General features: G+C 39.2%; 1 protein-coding gene across 1 annotated transcript in view; it reads right to left on the reverse strand.

Moving 5' to 3' along the window:
- The window catches only part of pcdh15a (protocadherin-related 15a), a 301,030-nt gene extending 276,784 nt beyond the window's left edge, over positions 1 to 24,246 (reverse strand). Inside the window, exon 1 of the mRNA XM_055227140.1 lies at positions 24,153 to 24,246. Coding sequence (XP_055083115.1) covers positions 24,153 to 24,246 — 94 coding nt within the window. The remainder of the gene's footprint in view (positions 1 to 24,152) is intronic.
- Positions 24,247 to 25,111: the final 865 nt, after the last annotated feature.

Raw genomic sequence — 25,111 nt, forward strand, 5'->3', positions numbered from 1 at the left:
CAGTGCGCCTTTAAGTGTATACACGCTACAAGACCAACCTAAAAGGGTTATTAAAATGCATAACCTTGTGTAATCCAAAATCCTTTAGGCATAATTACGGCTGCCGACTCGCTTAGCTTGGCTAATTCCTCAAGTGTGCTCGTGCTCTCCTTAGAGTTCCATGGTTCTGTGGCAATTAGAAAGCTGTACCCAGCAAAGACTTTTATTAATAGCAACAAAACGAAATGAGCAAGTGGGTCACATCTCGCAACCTGAGACATAAACAACAAAACAACATCAAAATGAGTATGCAAATGTGTGCCACAAAAATACACTCGTGAAGGGAGGAAGAGAAGTTTGTGCCACTGATTTTGACAGGCTTTTTAAAGGATCACAGCCGCCTTGTTGTTAGTTTTACATGTGGCTGAGTCTTCTATGTGGGAGTGGAGAGGTTACAATGGCAGCAAAGCAATGGGGAACAAAGCTTGGATAAAAAATAGCACATCCATTTGCGGTGCCACCCAATGTGAGTTCAAGCCAGCCATACAAATGCATGTATTGAAAAGTCATGTTCAAAGACTGGGATGCTCAATTTGTACGCTGCATTTGACTCCATTCAACTTGTCAGGAGTCGGGATGTCTTGGTTATTTGGTTAATCGATAAGCTTTTAGGTCACAATATAATCGTAAAAACTAAAAACATTAATAATGACAAGTTTAGAAGCAAAATATGTGAAGTTTCTTTGTTATTTTATGACACATTATCTTTACTGTATCATTCAGAAAGTTTGACTACATAAAACTAGTGACAGGAAGGTTAAGGTGAAAGTATACTTTATTTATGCCGTAGGGAAAATTGTGTTCTGCATTTGACACATCTCTTTAAAGCCCCTGGGATAACCTCTCAGGAGCAGTGGAAAACGCAGTGCACCCATCTCCAGATCTTGAGCTTGAAGATTTTACCAATTGTACACATTTTGGGCTGATGGGGGAAAATGGAGAACCCAGAGGAAACCCACACAGACACAGGGTAAAGCATGCAAACTTCACTTATGGATATGAATCATTATCATTTTAATATTACGAACAGGATCCATATTTAAACAAATGTTTTAGTAAACAACACTGATATTGAAGAAATCATCAAGGACAAGTAGTTTTTCTTTTTTTTTTTTTTTCTGCACATTCTGGTGATGTAATTGTGATTATCTTTCTTTGATTTATAGTAAAAGCAAGTAAGTAAAGTAAATCTGTCAGCTGGACTGGTTTGAGAGGGGAGTTAAAGATGCATTTTATTTATTTTTTTGTTAAGAAAGACAATCCTTCCTTGATCAGGAATGAGAGCCTTAAACATCATCCACCCTCATCTACACCTCCATCATCAGACCCAAAGCAAACAAAGGAAACAAAGAGGTGTATGAATATGCTAAGTATGTCTCAAGCACAGTGCACACTTAGTGTAGCTCAATAGACCTAACCTACAAACAGAAACTGTAAACAAAAGCTGTTTCAGACAGATATAAGGCAGTGTCCACTACCTTATATCTTATGTCCACAGTGTCGGTAATCTGATCAGAACTGACGAAGCAGCTTGTATGAGCAGTAAAACATCTTCACTCCTACAACATTTTGTCCAGTTGACAGATTTAACTTTGGCTTTTACTGTGGCTCAGACCTGGACAACTGAGGGATTACACAGAGATTATCAGTTTCATATAAAATGTCTTGACGAACGATTATTTCCTTCCCTTTTATGTCATGACCATCCCTAATTGTAACATCCCTGGTCAGCAGCTATGGCACCTTTCAAGCTAAAATGTGTGTCAGGAATAACCGGGGAACTCTCAATGACACATGTTTTAGGTCATTGTGGAATGTATGCAATTTTTTTCCCCTACAAACAACTGAACCTGGAGCTCGATGCAAGACGAGATTTCTAAGCACTTTGCCCCTGCACCACAGCTCCAGGTCTAGTGATAATGATTCTGTAATAGACTTCTCTTTCAAGGCTCTGTACTGCTCCTATGCACAGAGCAGGTTGCTGGAAAAGGCCATAGAGAGCAAACGCATTGTTGTCCTTGCACAGAAATTGACGAAACGGTTTCTCGGGTAATCAGTATGCAGGAGATAAGAGTGTAAGATCCAGGGCATATGGGGACAGTAGTTAAGAAATCCAAACTGTTGCATGTCTTGTCTGCTTAGTTTGACAGCTGAACAAGAAACTTTCAAAACAGCAGTAAAGAACGAGGAAGGAAAATACCAGCAATGTCTCGAAATGACAAAATGTTTTTTGTGTTGTTGGTTGCAATGTCAAGGGCACTTCAGCGTAATGGATGGAAACAAGAAATACTAAAAGTCATATAAGTGTACATGAGTGGAATGACATATATATACTGAAAACCACATGAATAAAACAATATGCAATAACCCAACCCAGAGGGACTATACTAAACCTCTGGTGCAGGAGCATAGGCGGACTTGAGAAGACAATACAAACAAAATATGAGTGTTTGCCAGTAGATAAACCTTTCCTTCCTCAGGTCTCCAGAGTTTTCAGGCACACTATGTAACCCGCATGATCCAATGGAAATAGAAAGTTAAACCCACTCGGGTCAAATAAGAGTCAGGTTTGTGGAAATGCAAGCTCACTTAGAGTAACGGTGCATATTTTAAAAGTTTTTTACTGCATGAAACACATAAAAAACTCTTGACTTAAACTATTTATGAGCTCAAAAGTAACATAGTGACGCTTTAGGAATGTAGGGTTGAAAAGTCAAAAGCAGTAACTAGAATAACAAAAAGTGACAAGTTTAATCTACATAGAAGCATAAACGAAACGTAAAATCTTGAAACTTTTTAGACTAGAAGAACTTTGAAAATAAAAAGTAATAAAGATAATACAAAGTCCATCATTCCTATCCATTCACAAAGGGCTGTGTTAAAGTCCATTCCTCTAAGGCAGCATATTTCTTCTATCAAAAACCATAGACTCAACATTATGGCAGTTCCCAAATTCCATTCGTGCTATTGCAAGTCTATAACAGCCACCGCGTATCCAGTCTTTCAAAAGAACTTGTCCAAAAAATCTCTAGGACTCTTTCATCAAAGTAATTTCCTCTTCAAATTGGGTTTTCTCATATTTTTAGGGGTAGAACGCGGGCCACCCATATAACCAATATTACTTTCAGCAGGCAGCTCATCGACTGCTACATTACCGGAGCAACAAGGCGACTCAGAGGCGAATCCTGCTCGCTGACATTTAGTTTCCAAAGCCATTCTTACCTGCCACTCCACTCAATAATGTGTTCATTCCCATGGATTCATCTGCACAAGACCTTTTTAGCAGCCGATAAATTCAAAAATGCTCATCTCGGAGTGAAAATCTCTCTAAAAAGGATAGTAATGTGAAATGGTTGACCGAACTAGTGTGTTGCATCAGTGCAGAACAGCTATATCAGAATCAGAGGGAAATAGGGACCATTGACTTCCACCTCTCTCCAAAAACTAATCATTTGACATTTCAAGCTATGTCGACCAAAATGTCAAATGATGTGAGAGTACGCAATAGAATGGAAGAATAAAATTAAAGAGAGGAAAGTGCTGGATGGTAGGACCTCAATTAAGGCAATAAAAAAAAAAAGAAAAAGAAAACATTAGCTTCCAAACTTCAAAATATTTTCAATGAGGGGTATTTTACCTCTATGTGGTATTAACTGCTAACACATACATATTTAGATCACCATGTTACCTTTTATTGTGATGAAAAGCCTATATTTGTAGAAAACAACTTAATAACATGTTTTATGAGTTCCACTTTTATTTGTGTTTCCCCTCCCGTTGCTCTCCTCCTTCAGAACGCTATCACAACACAATCAGCGTGCATCCCACTAATGAAGCTACTGCACATCGCATCATGTTTGTCAAGTTGCTCTGTACAGTTTTGCATCATGCTGGTATATATTTATGGAGAGTGGTTGTTTGGGAGCATGGATGACGTAGACTTATGGGCTGGGCATTGCACAGAACCTTACAGCTTGGGAGAGATCATTAAAATACTCAAACATGCATGGATGTTCTAAACCTCTGATCTAAAACCTCTTCAGGCATGTTTTTGATGAGGGAATAATGTTATAACATGGTAGAAAGATAAAAAAAAAGAATACATTTTGCTTAATACCACCTCTTTAACTTACTACTTGCTACTTAAAAAGCATTTTATCAAAGAAAACAGGAAGTGAGCTGTGAGCATGCTAGTTTTTGTTAGCATTACTGTGATGGCAAAATTATGAAAGTTGTTATAAAAGGTTTTATAAACTTATCAAGATGCTGGTGATGCATTAGGAAAATGAAGAATACTGTAAGTTTAATCCCCCGTGCATTGTTTAAAATTTCTAGTTCTGTTTTTCCTGTTTTTAAGACAATACAAATCCTGCACAAGCTCTTTTGTCATAAACACTTATGCTTTAATGTGATGTTCAATTTGGTGACCTTTTCAATACAGTAGGAGTCACATCGACAATCCATTAAACTGGTATCTTCATTTGTCAAAATGCTTGATATGAGAATTTATTGGCACATTTTTTACTTTTTTTAGGTAATTTTGTGAGCATTGGTCTGATAAATTGCACTTAGATTATATTGGCTTTCTTACTCCAAATGGAAATAAATTGGCTTGAAATTAAAGGACTGACTTGGCTACCAATCAGCAAAAACTGTCTCTCTGACTACCCTCAACGCACTTCTATAGGCAAGATTTGTGCAGTGCCCTTTGGTGAACTGAGGCTAGTGCTGCACTGAAGTTTTCAAAAAAGGCTCCATGCAATTTTTTGGTCAAGTAAACTAAAATAATCATCAAAGGGCTAAAAAAATAATCATCTGCAACTCTGGTCTTTGCCCGAGTTTTCAGGTCAAGAGCGAGTATATCAGACCAATACATTTGAATTGATTTGAGTAGTAGAAGGGAGTGTCCAGAGCTTCTTGTCAAAGCCTGATCTCATCTGATCTCAGAAGCTTAACATGGTCGGGTTCGGTAAGTGTTTGGACGGGACCATTGGGAATATCCGGTGCCACAGTGAGGCGCTAGCGACAAAAATCCTTGTTGTGTCGTTAGGTAGGACACTTTGCCTAGTATTAGTATTAGTAGGTGGTCGGAGGGACATAGATTGACACCGTCGCTTGGTAGCATCAGACAATCAGGTATAGAGTGAATGAACAATGCACGAAATTGAAAAACGACTTTGAGCGTCATTATCCGGTTTATTCCAACATCTTTGTAAAATCCCTGGTACTCTTTTGCTATGATTAGGAACATTTTATTAACTTTTTTCCCTCTCAATCGTGGCAATCACTGCTTCACGAATCTGCTAACCTCCACACTGCTACACGTGCTTATTCCATATTCAAAGGTCACACTTTTGACTAATCCGCTGAATGGCAGGCCAGGCTGGATGGGGGATGAACTGAGTGGGAGAGCAAATAGGGACTCTGTATAATTCCCAGTAGAATTAATAGAGTTTTATTGTGCGTGGTTCCGGCTGTGGCAGAGGCCGGAGCAGTGAGGGTCAGGCCAGCAAACATTGGCAGGAGCAGACAGCAGCAGACAAAGGGCAGATGTCCACTGTGCTCTGTGCCAGGTAATGGCTCTCCCAGGCAAACAGCAGGGCAAACATGAGCACCAGCCAGCCACATGAGCACTCGCAGGGGGAGAGAAGGGGCTCAGGCTGGACCGGGGAGCAGGTCAAGTGTTGCTGCTTCTCTGTGTAAAGGAAAGTGGGTGGTTTGTCGAGATTTGGTGGATGGAATCATAAGGGTTTTGGGGCGCAGGGGTGTAACAAAAACATAAAACCCAGTCTAACATTGAGGTGGTACATCATGCAAATAGAAAGTTAAAACCATTCAGAACATAGAGATTGAATAGTTTCAGTCAAAATAAAAAGATCAATTTTAATAATATAGTTTTAGTTTTAGTTTAGTTCATTTTTTCAGTTATAAAATTACAGTTGGGGTTTGGGGAAATACAACTGGGGGCAACTGAGATTGTGACATCAGCACTGACAGAAAGAGACCTTAGTTAATTCAGAAAATGTAAAAATGCATTAAGAAATCATTCAACACTGAACAATTTGATGGCTATTCTTCTTCCCTCCTTGTTAATTACTGTGACATTCATGCCTTCCAATCTTTTTTACCAGTTGAGTCTTGGCGGAACCCAATGTTCTCCTTCATCAAGAGACACACTGGAGGAAAAAAAGTCCGCGCTGTGAGGTACTTTTTTTAAACTAAACAATTAAAACTAAGCAAAGTCAGAAAACGCTAGGCCTGTCAGGAGGAATACTGTATCGACTTATCGTTCAGTTCATGACAGATGGAATTTTTGGGGGGCCAAGATTTATGGTGGTGCAGAACTTTTTGTACTTTTCTGAAGATTTGAGCTGTAGAGGGTTGAATAAATAACTTCTCTGGCTCATTAAGTGTTTCATTTATTTCTTGCAGCTCATGTTCATTAATGATACTGCAAATATAGAATAGTTATATTTGGGAGAAACCAATAAAATCATTTAGTGTTATCGTTTATCGCCTGTATTTTCTTCACAAATAGACCTGTCACGATAACGCATTTTGAAGCATGATATATTGTTACAGAGGTTACTGCGATAAACGATAATATTGAAACTACTTTATGCCACTGATACAATAACAATACTGCAGCATAATCCTTGTAAACTCTTTTTAAATAGACAGTATCTTTACATCGGCGACAGTAGCTCAGTTGCTAGAGCGTTTGACGGTTTGAATCCCGCTCTTAGTGTAATAATGTGTGTGTGAACGGGTGAGTGCTTCCTTGATGTAAAATGCTTTGAGTGCCTTGAAATTTGAAAAGCGTTATATAAAAATGTGACCCTTTACCACTTAAATATCATGAGCTGAAACAAATATATAGCAGAATGCAGCAATAATTATCCACATAAGTTACTTTTTCAACCCTCTACAGCTCAAATCGTATCATATTAGAACAAAAATACCCAGAATCTTCCTGTTTTTGTAAAGAAATTGTACACATGATACATTTTGAGCCCCAGAGTATATTGTTCCAGGCATCATGTATTGAACGATAAGTCGATATAGTAATTATTGTGACAGGCCTCTTCACAATTACATCGTACTTCAAGGCCTAGAAAACACCTGTGATTGAACAGCAAGACTTTGACGCAGTTCTAAAGTGAATCCCGACAGCACAGTGGCTTGAGCTGTCAGTGCTGCTCTAACATCAAGAGGTTTACAAACTGTGCACCGTGGAAATCACTGCACTTTAAAAGGTAGTTTGGCCAAATGGGTGCTATTGATTTCATTAGGTTTGAAGAGATCTGATTAGCAAGGTCCTTAACAGCCATTTCTTTATTTCTGAGGAGTGTCTGTGCCTGACTGCTGCTTTCCGGGTCATCTTTTGATCACAGCTGTTTCTGTCATACAGTATTTTTGTCGGTTTGTAAGTTTAATGAAACCTAATCCTCGCCCTGATCTTGTTGACATATTTTCTTTTACCAACACGATTTATGCTCCATTTAAACAGTCTTCTTCAATCCACCTAAGAGATATTGAAATAGCAATATTACCAAACGGGGCTGTCTGAATGTCCACCCCAGTCCTTAACCCCTTGTTCGCTAACTCTAAAACTTGATTTCTGTAAAAAATAATGATCAAATTCGACTGGCACACAAGTATTTATGGAATAATAATAACTAAACTGAATCTCATCTAAATGGGCTGGATTTTTCAGCTTTTTGTCTGAGATGAATGGCAAATGCAGTATACAATCTCTCATTTTGTCAATATCATCCACGCCCCATTAAACATACATCAGCTTAATGTGGCTGTTGTTGTTTACCACTAAACCATAGCTATAAAAAAAAAAGTGATATTCTCTTTTCCACTTGCACCAATTAGAGGTGTCACGATATTACAATTTCAAACTCAATTTCGATTGGATTGGAGCTCGGTCACATGGAAGGAGCTCAGAGTAGAGCCGCCACTCCTATACGTCAAGAGGAGCAGCTGAGGTGGCTTAGGCATCTGTTCCAGGTGCCACTTGGATGCCTCTCTATGGAGGTGTTCCAGACATGTCCCACTAGGAGGAGGCCCTATGCCCACTATGTCTCTCGGCTGGCCTGGCAACGCCTTGGGATCCCACCGGAGGAGCTGGAGGATTTGTCTGGGGTGAATGAAGTCTGGGAGTCCCTGCTTAGACTGCTGCCCCCGCGACCCGACCCCAGATAAGAGGAAGAAGATGGATGGATGGAAATGGATGGAATTTTGAAAGAATTGATAGGTACAGATTCTGATACCACAATGATTATTAAAAACACTTTTCTAGACAGTAGAATGTCATTTTCATTATCAAATCTTAGTAGCACGTGACCTTATATCTGTCTAATCTCTCAGTCATTCAGGTAGGTTCTATAGTGGTCGTATATAAACTCACCTAAAGGATTATTATGAAGACCTGTTCAATTTCTCCTAATGCAATTATCTAATCAACCAATCACATGGCAGTTGCTTCAATGCATTTAGGGGTGTGGTCCTGGTCAAGACAATCTCCTGAACTCCAAACTGAATGTCAGAATGGGAAAGAAAGGTGATTTAAGCAATTTTGAGCGTGGCACGGTTGTTGGTGCCAGACGGGCCGGTCTGAGTATTTCACAATCTGCTCAGTTACTGGGATTTTCACGCACAACCATTTCTAGGGTTTACAAAGAATGGTGTGAAAAAGGAAAAACATCCAGTATGCGGCAGTCCTGTGGGCGAAAATGCCTTGTTGATGCTAGAGGTCAGAGGAGAATGGGCCGAGTGATTCAAGCTGATAGAAGAGCAACATTGACTGAAATAGCCACTCGTTACAACCGAGGAATGCAGCAAAGCATTTGTGAAGCCACAACACACACAACCTTGAGGCGGATGGGCTACAACAGCAGAAGACCCCACCGGTACCACTCATCTCCACTACAAATAGGAAAAAGAGGCTACAATTTGCACGAGCTCACCAAAATTGGACAGTTGAAGACTGGAAAAATGTTGCCTGGTCTGATGAGTCTCGATTTCTGTTGAGACATTCAACTGGTAGAGTCAGAATTTGGCGTAAACAGAATGAGAACATGGATTCATCATGCCTTGTTACCACTGTGCAGGCAGGTGGTGGTGGTGTAATGGTGTGGGGGATGTTTTCTTGGCACACTTTAGGTCCCTTAGTGCCAATTGGGCATCGTTTAAATGCCACGGGCATTGTTTCTGACCATGTCCATCCCTTCATGACCACCATGTACCCATCCTCTGATGGCTACTTCCAGCAGGATAATGCACCATGTCATAAAGCTCAAATCATTTTAAAATGGTTTCTTGAACATGACAGTGAGTTCACTGTACTACAATGGCCCCCACAGTCACCAGATCTCAACCCGATAGAGCATCTTTGGGATGTGGTGGAACGGGAGCTTCGTGCCCTGGATGTGCATCCCACAAATCTCCATCAACTGCAAGATGCTCCTATCAATATGGGATAACATATTGACAAGAATGCTTTCAGCACCTTGTTGAATCAATGCCACATAGAATTAAGGCAGTTCTGAAGGCGAAAGGGGGTCAAACACCGTATTAGTATGGTGTTCCTAATAATCCTTCAGGTGAGTGTATGTCTTACACTAGTTCTGATACAAGATCATTCTAAAGATATTTAGGAAATGTTTCCATTTCTATCCTGTGAATGTGACTTCTTTAGTATCCACACCTCAACTGCGTATCTAGTTTCAGTACTAGTTTTAATATCAGTTAATATCTGATTGTGATACTTGTGACATCCCCGGTGTCAGTGATAGTGAATACCTCGGCACTGCTTTCTATCCGGCACCTTGTTCTTAACAGTACATCCCGGGCATAATCTCGTCCTGTGAGTCTACTCCCTGTCTTGTGAGGAAAAGCTCTTGATGGATGCCCCGATAGACAGCACTGTTTGCCATGTCCCGCAGTGTTTGGCAGCCCAGAATGCAATCAGAGCCGCTATCTCTCCCTCTCTTCATCCTTTTCTCTCCACCTCTCCATCTCTCCTTACAAATCATCGGACCCTGTAGACAGTCGCTTCTGGGCTCTCCTCACTGTAATTGCACTTATTTTGGAGGTTGATTAGAACTTAGAGGGAGAGTTGGGTCAGTTAAGATGAAATGCAAATGGAGGACGAACGGAAAGAGCGGTTAGGGGGGAGAGTGGAGGTGGAGTGGATTCCCGTGGTGTGGTGTTAATCATGAGTGGGTGATAACAGGAGAAGGGAGGAAGAGTGGGGAAAAGAGAGGAATGGAGAGATATAGAAGGAGAGAGGAGGAGAGGGAGAGGGAAAGAGATGAGGAAAGGCAGAGAAAATACAGAAGGGAAGTGAGAGATAAGGGACGTGAAGAGGGAAGGAAACAGAAGGGGAGAGAAAGAGAGAAGGAGACAGGAGGGGAGAGAGAAAGAAAAAAGGAGAAAGGAGGAGTGGGAGAGGGAAAGAAAAGAGGAATGGGAGAGAAAAAGAGAAAAGGAAAGTGAGAGATAATGGACGTGATGAGGGAAGGAAAAAGGACGTGAAAGAAAGGGGGAGAGGGGGAAAGAGAAGAAAGAAAGGTGATGAAAAAAGAGAGGGAGAAAGGTAGAGAAGGGGAGAGGGAGAAGAAAAGGGAAATAGACAAAGCAAAAAAGGGGGAGAGAGAGGGGGAAAGAGAGAAGAAAGAGAGAGAGGAAATAAGAGAGAAAAAGGGAGAGAAGAAAGAGAGAGCGAGAGGAAATAAGAGCGAGAAAGAGGGAGAGAAGGAGAGAAAGCGGGAGGGAAAGAGGCAGAGAGAAAGAGAGGGAGAAAGAAAGAGGAGAGAGAAGGAAAGTGAAAGACAAGGAGAGCGAATGGGGAGAGAAAAAGAGAGGAGGAGAGAGGGGGAGAGAGAAAGAAAGGGAAACAAAGGGAGAGCAAAAGAGAAAGAGAAGGAGAGAGGAAAATGAAAGAGGGAGAGAGGAGAGTAAACAACAGAGAAAGAGATAGAGAAAAATAGAAAGAAAGTGAGAGGTAAGGGAAGCAAAGGGGGTGGGAAAAAGAGGACAAAAGAGAATGAGAGAGAGGGAGATGGAAGAGAGAAATAGGTAGAGAAGGAGAGAGAGAAGGTGAGAGAATGACAAAATGAGAGAGCGGGGGATAGAGAGAGAGAGAGAAAAAGAGCAAGCTAAAGAAAGAGGAAGAGAGAGAGCATGTTGGGATTGCTTTTGTTGAGACTCCCCAGCAGGAGAGGCAGCTTTAGCAGTCTTCCATCTCCTCCATCCTTCTCCTTAGACGGGGTTAACTATGCAGGCATGAGGGCCACAGGTTGCAATCACAAATTCGGAGAGCACTTGGCGGTGGACGAGCCCATGGGCAGAAATGGAGGTATGGCAAGCCCCCCCACCCCCCTCCAGACACACACACAGTTACCAAGAGGCCCCTCGACCCCTCTACACCTCCTGGGGCACCTACAGCCTGATTACAGCACACTGGCAGATTAAAAGACCTCCCTATGTGATTATCCTATCCCTTTAGCACTTTGCTTCGTTGTTTTTCTCTTTCCTTTTCTTCCAGCAGTCTGCAACAAGTTCTCCACAAAGGATCCTACTTTATGAGTTTAAAAGCTACTGTGGTCATGCGGCTCAATTGTAGAGCTAGGTCTGAATGATTTGGGAAAAATATCCAATTGCAATTTTTTTTTACAAGAATTTTGACTGAGATTAGATTCACGATTTGTTTTCATAATATGATCCTGTTCAGAGTTCACATTTTAAATATGAACTGCCAAACGAATGCAAGAAACAGGACATGTTTGTAAGACTGCTTGTGTTATTGGCTTTTTACAAATTGCAATTTCGATTTGACTGTGATTAATGGCTAAAAATGCACACCGAAGAGTAAAGGCGGATCTGTTTAATGCAGTGACGTACCTTTGCCCTACAGAAAATGTAGGTCAGGTCCACTGCTTGTCCAGTAAACCACACTGACCACACTGAATAATGCAGGTACAGTCCAAGGGCAGCGTGTACAGATAAGAGACCGGAGAGGAAAGAAGGTCATTCATCTGGTTGGCCCCTTAAACTACATTAACAGCAAAGTATTTAACCTATGAAAACTACAGCCCTGCTATAGTGACTGATTCCAAAACATTTACTGAACTGGATATTGCTATTGGTCCCTCTCCGATACTGGAAAATGAAACGGGTGGGGTATCAATTCTAGATATTGATCCGATACCCCCAATCACACATGTGTTGAGGAACTAATTACCAAATCCCTGAATTTTCTAGTTATTAATTTTAAAACTTTTTCAGTTCTGATACTGATTCTGGTGATATGTGCCAATACCAGCGCAGAGACTGAAAGAACCATTTATTTCTTTAAGACAAAACTGATCCAAATGTGTTAAGTAACTGTTATTTATCCATTAAGTAAGTACAAAACAACTTCATATAAGCAACATTTCAAACATTATTAAACCTTCTGGGGTAACTACACCCAGTAAATACATGAGTTATATGTCCAACCATGATATCGTTTCAACTGATATTTGGAAGCTGATATCCAAACCAGCAAATCTTTAAGTATCAGCACCGACATCCAGTAAAAGTATCTAATCGGTGCATCCTTATATGCAATTTGCATATTTACCGTTGATCGCTGCACAAAAACAGCTCCTTTAGCATAAAAAATAAAAGCTAATCAAGGCAACTTGGGTCAAAGTTTTGGGTTAAGGGCTAATTAACAGAACATTATTTAATAGCAATGGTAGTGAATCGCTGGATGTTGCATTTGAACATATACATGAAGACCTAACATAGTGCAATATCATAATAATACCAACTTAGTCATACCATGTGACATCAAAACACCCGCCCCTCCCCCAGCCACTACCAATTATACTGATAACCTCTTTCCGCTTTCATATCTCTTCGCATTGCTTGATTACAACACAGTATCAGATTAGGATTCACTCCCTGCCCCCTCACACACACACACACACACACACACATCTGGCCCCACATCAGACAATCCCTAAACTATAAGCAAAGCATTCTGGGTCATCAGCGTGAATGTGCAAATGAAAGGAGGAGGGCATAAGAGTCATAGACGGAGTAGAAAGTCACATGCTCAAGTAGTGGCCCATAGCAGAGTCTAATCCATACCTCACAATACACGGCCACGGTAAGTGATAACTGCAGATGTGATGTGGAACGCTGGCTGGATTTACAGAGGAAGGGATTGAGTGCATCTGTGCAGTGGAGCGCCGGATTAAAGTTTTTATTACCGTTTGTTTAACTGCTCAATATAACACAGGCATACAAGGAACAAGGAAGATGTACACAGATGGGATTACAGGAAATAAAGGATTTGTGTCATGTGATATTTATTTTTTATTCAAAACTGCAGCTACAAGTTTACAAGCCCATGGAGTTCACATGATAAAAATGATGCTTATGTGAGTATTAAAGCATTATGTATCAATAAAGGCTGATTAAATGGACCAGACACTCGTAAAACTCCAGCTCCAGTGGTGCGGTGGCTGAGTAGCTAACACTCTCGCCTTACAGCAAGAAGGTTCCGGGTTCTACTCCCAGGCCTTTCTGTGCAGAGTTTCCATGTTTCTTCTGTGTCTGGATGGGTTTCTGTCATTAAAATAAAACATGTACAATATGTAAAATCTTCCAGCTAAGGTAGTCCTGACCAAGGCTGGTCAGGATCTGTAGATGGATCCCCAGGCACAGTACTGACAGAAATAAATATGTACTGACAAACTAATACATAAATCACATTTGAGAACATGTTTATACAAACTAAATTACAGGGTTTGCAGTTTTTGTGCAGTACAAGACCAGATATGTTGTGGTTTGTAGGAAAACATTCTGGTACTTCAAAAAAATGCAGCGTCCTTTCAAATTGCAATTTCGATTCGATTATGATTCATCGTGCAACTTTATCCAGAGACAGGCTGCCCCAGCGGCTTTGAGAGATGGGTCAATGGAGAGGACAATTTTCCCTACGGGGACAATAAAGTGAAGCATAACCATAAACTAGCTAAATCACTCTATGCCCTTCTGCTGTCCATATAAATCCTTATAATCCCTGTATTTTTGTCGATTTAGACACCATCAACTGATAAATGATTAATCAAATGAGCAACCAAAGCCTAACTGTCATATTTTTTGCAGTGCAAAACTGTGGAGATGGAAATAGAGATAATATTTCCTTGCTATTTGCAATGTAATGTTAACATATCTGATCCTAGAACCTTCTGGTTAAAGGCCAAATGCTAAACAACAGCACTCCTACGACCACTCATTATTATGCAAATAGCCTAATTAAAATTACAAACCAAATTAAAGACTAATGAGTCATGGCCCATTACCATGTCTAGAAGCAGAACAACACCTTTTATTGTGAGGTGAGGCTGAACACTGAAGTACATGTGTGATAAATTCGAATGAATCGTTACAAGTGCATCATAACAGCTACGTTGTTAGTAAGTTGAAGGTAACATAAAAGTAATAGGCTATTAAAATGGGCTCTCCCTCTCTTCAGCGGTGGAGTAATGGTCGTGTGGATAAATGTCTGCTGATATCATCTGCACTGAAATAAATCAGCGCTCAGACAGCAGGAGGGGCGGCACACACACATACTACGTGGGATTGCTAGAGCCAAATCAATGGTGTAGTTAATCACAAGGAATTAGTCACACAACCCAGGTCCAAGTAGGTTACAATCAGGGCTTAACGATAACGCGAGCCAACTGGTCAAATGTATGTGGGGAGATTACGGTTTAGGCTAGTAAAACTTTTAGCCAGTCTAGTCAATCTGATTAATCTGATTATGATGTTTGTACTTTAATTAAAATGTTTATAAATAAATAACACACTACACTACACACACACAATGTAAAATAATACAATAATAAAATACATACATAAATACAAATGACTCATTTCTGGTTACATTCTGTGGAGAGGTGACCCGCTCACAGTAAGAATGTATGTTTTTCAAGGTCTATTTTAAGCAGTAAAGTAATAAATAATAAAAACAATCTCATTGGAATTGACCATTTACATCACAATCTACTGCAAACCAAAGCGCTTAAGGCCAGATGAAAATGCATGGAGTTTCTGCACACAGTCAATGAACAAAGTGTATGACCCTAATCACACACTGTGAATGTACAGTTGAAGTTGCTAACGGCATAACCATTAATGCATACAAAGTAATCATTTTCATAATAAATAATTCAATATGTTTAATGTGCTTGTACAGCATCCCTGCCTGATTCTATTCCTGGTGGCTTGTATAATCGTATCAGGTCAGACTGAGAATAAAGAACATTCGAAAGGGCTCATAAACTTGTAGGCTTCACTGGTTCGGTCCTTTTGAAATGAAGCTAACAGTAATGTAATGTCGCAGTCAGGGTGATGGAGGGAGGAGAAAGAGGACATGAAAGGATGACACAGAGTAAGGATTAATCATGTAAAATTAATGTGGCCAGAAGGTGGTGAGGGCAGATGCAGACAGGTACAAAGGAGCAGCAAAAGTAGCAAGAGACCAGCCACTTCTGATTAGGTGCAATAACTAGTGCGGCAGATGAAAAAAAAAAAAACTTCAGATGTAGTTTTACTTTAAAGTGAGACATGCTTTTGTAACGGTTCATTATGGTTGGATGATACCTGAACTTAACATGCAACCTTTCTATAATAACAAAGCCTTACACTTGTACCACGGTTTACAGGCCTGTTAAAGCCTCTCAAAACGTCACTATTCATCCCTCCAGGCGGGTGGTGCTAAACTACTACTGTAGCCACAGCTGCCCTAGGGCAGACTGGAGGAAGCAAGGCTGCCAATCTGTGCCATCCGTTCCTCCAACCACCACCATGGTGGGTGAAGAGTCTTGCCTAAGGAAACAACAGAACTTGGTCCAACCGGGAATCAAATCTTAAGTGTCGGTGCTGCTTGATATTTTTAAAGTGTGCTCTGGAAACTGAATTTAGATTTGAAAACAAACTGCAAATCTACTCACAATCACAAAATATATTTTTCTTTCTTTTTGAAGTTCTAGTGTTATGATATAAACCAACTATTTTCTACGCCTGTGATATTTTTCATTTCATTTTTCATTTATACAGGAAGAGCCCGATGAGAGTACTAGACTCTTTTTTTTTTTTCATGAGCGCCCTGTTCAAATACAGCACTATACAAATAAAACAAACAAGACCAATAACTATATTGGCCCATTTAGACATTCAAAACAGATACAGGTGTGATTATAAATGTTTATCACCAGATTAATAAAATGCAGTAATAGCACAAATATCTCCAGTTCTGCATGTCCTTGAAATGTATTCCATTTAAAGGAATCAAAATAACCAAAAGCCTTTATTCCCCATTTCAGTTCAAGTGTGGCCAGTTTTCAGACGTAGACAATCATGACATCTTGTATTAAAAGTTCCCGTATCAAAGTCCAACAAACAAGTGAGATATTTAAGTATGTACCGTTTATTGTATAAAGATCTGTAGCTTACACGGTTAGGGTTAGGGTTATTTGCATTTAATGATAATTTAAGATTTTTGAGTGAATTTCATTAACTCGTGCTGCAGTTCTAATAGAGCCTTGGGACACCGCTTTGCTTAAAGTTAAAACATTTTATTTAAACCCATCAGCTACTTCAGCCTGTTTTCTGTTTGAAAGCTAATTTTGTAACCAATTACACGCAGCATTGTCAAATCCAATATACTTCAGGTACTTCAAGAGGACTTTAAGAATTACTGAATCAAAAGCTTTAGTTAAATCAAAAACGGAGCTAAACAATCTTGTTTGTCATCGAGGGCTGTGAAATTGTTACTTAAAGCTGTTGTGTTTGCAGTGACAATACTCTGTCCTTTTCTGAAACACCATTGATAAGATTTCAAAATAGAGCATTTATTTAAATAAGTTAATTTGAAACTAACTTTTCTAAAACTTTGCAAGACAAGGTTATTTAGGTATTGGCTGGAGATTATTTTTAGTTGTCCCACCTTTAAAGGCAAAATGTGCTGTTTTCCATAAGTCTGCTATGACTGCCATTTGAACTGATACATTTTGATAAATCTGATAAACCCTTTTCTAATTTCAACTTGAAATTTCTGTGTCGAACCAAATATTACTACAGTTTTCTATTCTATTTTCTTTTCTTTTTTTTTCTCTTTTAGGTGCATGTCGGCCTGCAATTTCATTAAATGTATTAATAAAAAGTTAAAATTTATATTATCTTCTCGCCTTTTCACGTGGACATGTCTTTTTAATTTTTATATTTTGAATATACCCTATCAGTGGTCGCTGAAATCCAGTGGGAAAACACCATTTGCCTTCTAGTTAAAGGGTTTGCTTATTAAGATCACCTCAATGAGTGTGCCTTTATTTAAATGTCTAGGGTCAGGTCTAGTCAGAATACAAATGAGTTTTGTGAGATTCAGGACATTGGTCTTTCAAACTTTTTCAGACTTTTTCTCGGTCTAGTTAATATTTACATCACCCACTGCTAAGACCTTATAATTTTCCACCTTAGAAAGCATCATGAATAGATCAGGTGCACAGTAAATGCCAGTAATAGCCAATTTTTTAAAATGATAATTTCCATAGCGAACAGACAGAGAAGAATATTCAAAACATTTAGGTTTGAGCAGGAGAATAAAAGGTCCACAGACAGATGATCTTTAACATAAATGTCAACACCACCTCCTTTAGATCGTCTGTCACAATGAAAAAAAGCAAAGCTGCCAATTTGCACCATCAACTTCTCTGACCACAATCACTCACACTCGTTCATACTGGGCAGGTGAGTGAAGTTCCTCGAGCGCCCTGTTCAAAAGCCTCTCAAAACGTCATTATTCATCACAGAGAGCTCAGGCCACGATCATCTAGACACAACAACAGAATTCACTAATCAGAGGGGTTTGAACCACTGACCTTTCAGTTGGTGGATGAGCTCACTCACTCTAATCAACCAATAAACAAATAAAGAAGCTAGCATGTTGCATGTTTTTTTATGTTATGGTTAATGATATGGTTAAATGTACAACTCAACTTAACAGACAAACCTCATGTATTAGTAAAAAAGGCAAAAAAAAAAATGTGTGAAGATATATTGTATAAGCAGATCGTAGGTCAAAACAGGAAGTGTGTGTTAGCATGTTAATTGTTGTTCGCTTTCCCATTACTGCAAAACTCTGCACTGGTCTCTGAGGGTTGTGAAAAGCTCTTATAAGTTCATCATGGTGAATAATTAGGGATGTATAAGTATAACTCTGGACCACTGCAAACGTTTAAAATGAACTAGTTCTATTTTACATGTTTTTAAGACAGTAAAAATCTGCAAGCGCACCTTTAAACATAGTAGACACTGAAGCCACTGATTTTAGGAAGATCTGATCAATATAAATACCGCAGTATACAACCCCCACTGTATATTGCCACATAAATGACTATCTATTTATTATGTACTCTACAGGATGTTAAATGGACTGTTCAAATCAATGCAGCTTTCACAAGTGATTTTGGCTTCAGTTTTTCATTTCAGTTTGAAGGACAGCAGATCGTCTGGCAGCGCCTTGGGCCAAAAGTGTCTACTCTGTACAGGTTCGGAGAAGAAAAGATGGCGGCAGAGAGCTCAAGCTAAGATGATCCTGGAATGTCTCACAGTAAAGTACTAGAGTAGTGGCTGGAGCTGAACCTAGTTATTCTTAGTAACTCCGGACATTTTCAGTTTTCTGGTCAAAAATGCCAAAATCCAAGTGTGTGCTGCCTTCAGTGGCTTCTGTAATGTCAAGTAGTTGGTGACATTACCGAAGATTGCCCTGATTACATGCAGGTGTTTCTGATTACAAACATCTGGCTGCAGGGGAGGAGTCTGAAGTGTGGATACCTGTTAGACCAATCACACTGTTCCCCCCCTCACTGTCCTCTTTAGCCCTCCAGGTACTGCCCGAGTTAGCAGCTCTATCTGAACTTTAATTTGTCTTTTTTATATACGTGAATCATAATTTTACATTTGTTCATTGTAAACTGCAAAAATGATGTAAAATGGGTCAGTAATTGAAATGAAAGCACTGACTTCCTGTTCAAAATTGGAGAACTGATTCCACCTCTTCATACTGTAATTTCACCCGTGCAAGCAGTGAAAATTGTTAAAAATTAAACCTAATGTAAATAACATTTTCTCAGCCCTTGATACATACAAGATTGTGTAGCTCTGTTTTCTGATTTAACTGAAGCTTTGATTCAGTAGATCGTGGAGTCTTCTTGAAGCGTCTGAAGCAGATTGGATTTGACAGTGCTACATGTGATTGGTTCCAAAATTATCCTTCAAACAGAACCCAGACTGTAGTAGCCGATGGGTTTAAAGCAGCTTTTCTAAATTTAAGTAAAGGAGTGCCCCAAGGCTCAATTTTGGGCCCCCTACTTTTTTAAAATATTTTTTATTAATTCTGCTGGTTACAATTTAAAAGAAAGCCACATACATTTATATGTAGATGATGCTGTTTTGTATGCAAGTGCAAATGTACAAGCCAGAAATCTTTATACATTAAATGAAAGTCGAAAGTTGACACTTATATATATCTTAGATTTTGGCTTGACAAAAACTTATCATTTCAAAAACATATCTCAGAATTATGTAACAGTTTAAAATCTAAATTATGATTTTATTACAGAAACAAATATTGTATCCCAATGACTTACAGAAAAGAAATAGTGCAAGCAACCTTCCTCTGTTCTGGATTATGGGGACGTGGTACATGCAGACTTCGACCTCTGCTTTAAAACTGTTGGATCCCCTATTTCACTCTGCCCTTCGTTTTATTACAGGTGATGGATTTAAACCCATCACTGTGTTCTCTATGAAAAAAGTGGGTTGGCCATAGCTGTCTGTTATAAGAGAACAGCACTGTGTGAAATGTATCTATAAGGGATGACTTCAAAAACTCCCAGAATACCTCACCTGTTTGTTAATAATTGATACCAGAACATTTAACACCAGATCACATGACTGGATAATGCTAAGGACAAGCCGCACCAAAACTGAGATGAGAAAGAGACTTTTAGCTGTTTTGCATCTCAAATGGAAATTGAATACACCAAAGAAAAGCAAACTGGACACGTTGGTGACACAAACGCAATTTAATAATCTGATAATTAACTTTTACACACACACCTGCTCCTGTTTTTGTTTTATATGGACTTGTCTGTTTTGTTTGTTTTTCTGTTTGTATTGTATTTTAAACAGAGTACCCATGAAAAAGAGCCCAAGTGCTCTCATTGGGTTCTTCTGTATAAATAAAGATAACGTATAGGGAAGTGGGAGGATATATGGGGTAAGTGAAAACAGAAATTTTCTGAGCACTCAAGCACCATATGCAGGACAATATAGGATTACTCAGAGTAGATCTGAGGAAGCTAAAGATGAGGGAGAATTGTTATAATATGACATAAGCATAAAAACGTCAGTCAGTTTTGTGTAATATGTTCCCTTTAACCTTATTTTCAGTAATATATACACAGACATCATAGGAAAAAAATATTGGGTCGTTTTACTAAAAAAGGCTATTTTAGTGTTAATGTCACAAAACAAAAAAAAAAGAAAAACTTCAACAAAGAAAAGTGCATAATTATTATTGGTTAATATCTTCAGATGAGATCTGCAAGGAAAAATTACAACCAAATTGAAATTTCACTTTGAATGGTCACAATTATCAAATCACACTCCTATTATTCAAACTGCCAAAGTGGTTTTTGTTTTGCAGTTCATATTTCAGCTTCTCTCTATTGTTAATGCTCCAGGACTTGTTTAAATTGTGCAGTGTGAACTGAATCCAAATTTCAAAATCTAATTGCACCCTTGTAAGAACACTCGTAATCAGATACTTGAATACAGAAAGTTATATTTAGAAAATACATCTTCCGACTGACTGCTGTGATGTGTGTCTTATCAGCTGTAGGTCCCAGGCGTGGTCAGTTTGACACATCTGGCAGATCTATCAGACTGACCACGCCTGCTGTCACGCGGTGGTCTCTGGAGAAGTGAGCCCCATGTGTGAGCCGAGTGTACAAAAGAAAACCATCTAGACTGGAACAGAGACAGAATAGTAGGAACTGCAAACATAAAAGATGGATACAAGAGACTATTGAAATCAGGAAGTGGGTACATGGACCTGCAGGGATGAGGGGTGTCTACCTCAGCTCACACATGGGACAGAGACCACCACTCGACAGTCAGTCTGAGATCTCAGTCTGAGATCAGAAGTACTACCAATGAAACAGGTAAAAAAGCTATTTTTCACACTATTTGTCTCATTAGAAGAAAACACAAAGTTTGTTATTTTCCAAAAGTTGCTCAGCCCTACTGCAGACATCATAAACTAATAACAAGCCCCAAGTTTCTTTTTCTTTCCATTTTCTTTCTTTTGTTCTTTATTTTTCTTTTTTCTTTCTTTTTTCTTTACTTTGTCCTTTCTTTTCCATTCACTCTAGGACTGGGTGAGATGGCCAAAAAATAAAATCTCTCTCTCTTTTTTTTTTTTTTGCACACACTGGACATTTATAATTTGAATCAAAGTCAGAGCAGTGACTTTTAATCCTTATCATATCCTATCATTTAAGAAATAGCAAACTGTCTTCAGTTACATTTGTGTAGATAATTTGAATACTTTAAATGAGAATGAGATTCTACCTATTACAAGCCTAATACAACTTCACAAGTGCAGCCACAGCCTCCAGCACACGTCATCCCAGCCCCAGTGCCCTGAGATCTAGTGGAGCACAAAGCGTTCCATCCTCCACCATGACACTGTGATGTGGCTGACAGACTGCCACTCACTCCACAGTACAACAAACCACTTATCTATGCAGGCTGCCAGGGGCCGGATTAAGACATCACTCAAAGACTACCTTGAAGTAACTGTATGTATCTTTCGCTCTTACAATACAACTGAACATGTGCTGCCAGTGCTTCAACCTGCACATGGAGGAGACATACAGGTTTTTCTCATTCTATATGGACAGCACATACTCCAGCAGCAGGGGCATTGATTCATGATTGGCTTCAGGTTCTGGGGTTAAGGTAGTGAGGATTCAGGTCAGAGAGAGTCATTTTTGTGTTCAAACCAGGTGGATTTTAGAATTGAAACTGGTGCTCTAAATGAGAGACTCATGTGAGTCATTCTGCTGTCTGATTGGATAATCATCTCAAAAACTAAAACACCAAATTATAACATAAGAAACATGACATCATTTAATATTTTAAAATCAAAATCTTCTTCAAATATTCTCTTTCTTCTTCAAATGATACAACAGCTGAAAAACATGAACACAGTACTCCAAATGATATAGATAGTTGAAGGTGAACTGAATTTAAAAATGGTTATTTTTGAAATGCAGCAAAGTCCTGTATTAGCAGTAAACAGTAAATATTGTGAGGAATCTAAATTTGCTGAACCTTTATAAAATCTACTTTGAACACAACTATGCAAATGTGTGGAAACTTATTGCATATCTAAAATGGTAAATAATCTCTGCGAAGAAAACTTTAAGAAAGCAAAACTGTTTTTGTTTTGCTTTTTTTTTTTTCTTTGCCCTTTCGAACCGTGCATTTTTTTTTTTTTTTTTTGGGGGGGGGGGGGATTAGTCTGTTAAAGAAAACGTATTAAAAAGTATTTCCAGTAAGGAGATGACAGCAAACTTAAAAAATACTTTTGTGCTTATAGTTTCAACTGGAAAATGCACACTTGACCTAAGAATTAAATATTAATACATTCCTCAGTGAAAATCTGAAAATAGTTACATTGAGATATTCCGCTTCTGGCAATGTGAGAAACTCTTTTTGAGAAACCTGCTTTTAAAGAGGTCAAAATCCTGTTTACTGAATGCAGCGTGCACACTCCAGTGAGTATATGTGACTATGTATCTTATTAAGTGGCAAAACATGCAATTAAGGTAGCAAATGACTATATTTAAAGATGCAATATGTAACCTTTCTGGTTGATGGGGCCATCACCTACTCGTCTCCATCAAATGTTATTGCTTTACCTGGAAAGTTCCACAGTATGGCATTAAACTTACAGGTGATTTTAGTATTGTAATCTGATTCTGAGCTTTCTTACAACACAACAGCTCTGACCTGTAACGTGGCCTTGTGGCCTAAGATGCTTGTCTTTACAGCGGTTGATAGATTTAATGTCATACTGTGGAGCATTCTAGACAAAATAATAACACCTCCATAGAGAGAAGCAGATAATGGACCCTCCACCCGAAGAGTTACATAAATGCTTTCTAATCTAAAATGGTAATTGACCTGTCACCCATCAATGTAAATGAAACATAAAATACATTACATTCTATTACATGAACACACAATTACATTTTATAATGGTGGACTTCTCTCTTTATGTAAAGTCTTAAAATGCAAAAAAAAAAAGTTGGAATATGGTTCTATGGAAAGTTTGGTAAGAACTGAAAAAACACATTAGTAGAACATCTAATCTTAAACATAATCCACCCAAAATAGTTTATTTGCAGTAGAGTTCATAGACTGTACAGAAGTGGACTAAAGAACGCCATGGTCTTCAGCTCCAGGTTATTGAAGCTAACTGAGTCTATTGATTATATTGACTGATTTAGAGCTGAAGTCCATATTTGGAATTCCACGTTCCATGTGGCAACCAACCATCCAGTTAGAAACAAGATTGTTGAAGGTACTCGCCCCTTCTCGGCCGCACAAGGCACAATAGCCGTCTGTCAAACCTGATGCTAACGCTAGCTGGAGCAAACTTTGAGTGAAAGAAGATACCTGATTAGTCTATTATTATTGTTCACACTGATTTTTGAACAAAATAGCAAAACCAGGATCATGTAGAGTGGCTTAGAGTGAACATTTTAAGTCCAGAATGAAAAGTCTAGCAGCAGTTACAGAGAGTGGGGCCACGGCTTTTTCAATTCAAGGTGAAGTGAAGCCTCGATGGAGCCAATTTGCGCCCATGCTCACTTCCTATTTGAAACGCAGCAGCTAGCAGGGAAGCTAGGTCCACTTATGTACAATCTATGGTAGAGGTCCACGGTGCTGGCCTTAGCTGCTCTTACCGCCGTTCGGCTCCTGGCCCCAGCTGTGGCAGAGCAGAGAGAGGAGTGCCATTCCGGTCCCCAGCCACGAGATGAGCCACCTCCCCCGCCGCATCTTCTGTCAAGCCTTATTGCCTGCCCACCTGGAGAAACACAGAACAGGGTCTTTCACTCGTGTGTCCACAAGCCTTCTGCTGCCCCGTGTGCACAGCTGTGACCAACATACACAACCAGGCCATTCATAAAACACACAATGTAAATATAGAAACTGGCCCAAAACTTTTTTAAAACTTTACCAACTTATGCATATTTTATTATTTGCTTTTTTCTGTCGAGACGGTCTTTGCTACGGCAGCTCTTCCATTTTCCACAAAACTATAAAACCCATTGATTCATTCACTTTCAATTTTCTACCCAATTTGTTCTTTCAGTAGTTGCAGAGGGCAGGAGGAGGCGTACTACAGAGCCGCTTTGGACTAAGGTTGAAGCCAGGGCAAAAACAGCAAAACTATTTAACCTGTCCTTCAGGCTATTTAGAAGAATTCATCTAATATTGTGGATAAAGGGATGCAGTGATGGCAGGTCATAAAGTAAAAAACAAAAACAGTATTTACAAATTAATGCATGAATGGTCAAAAGGCAAGACTTTGTACTTGTATGCAGTATTTAATTTAACATTATGCTGGGTATATATTCATTTTACAGTGTATGAACGTGCATTGTGTTCTGCGTCCTGATTGGCTAAGGGACTGTAGACCATTGTCCATCAGTCTCCTCCGTGCCGTGTCTCCTGTACAGTACAGAATGACAAATTTACATAAATGTTAGATCACAGTGTGACTCTGAAGTGCTGTATTTTTGCAATTTGTTTTCTCCCCGACAAAACCCAGTGTTGATGAAACGTTCTGCACCGACAAAGACGCCTACGAAGGTTTGAACTTTGAGAGTGTTTAAACAAGAGAAAAATGTGACAAAATGTT

The sequence above is a fragment of the Periophthalmus magnuspinnatus genome, chromosome 15, assembly GCF_009829125.3.
Source record: "Periophthalmus magnuspinnatus isolate fPerMag1 chromosome 15, fPerMag1.2.pri, whole genome shotgun sequence".
In the NCBI taxonomy this organism is placed as follows: domain Eukaryota; kingdom Metazoa; phylum Chordata; class Actinopteri; order Gobiiformes; family Gobiidae; genus Periophthalmus; species Periophthalmus magnuspinnatus.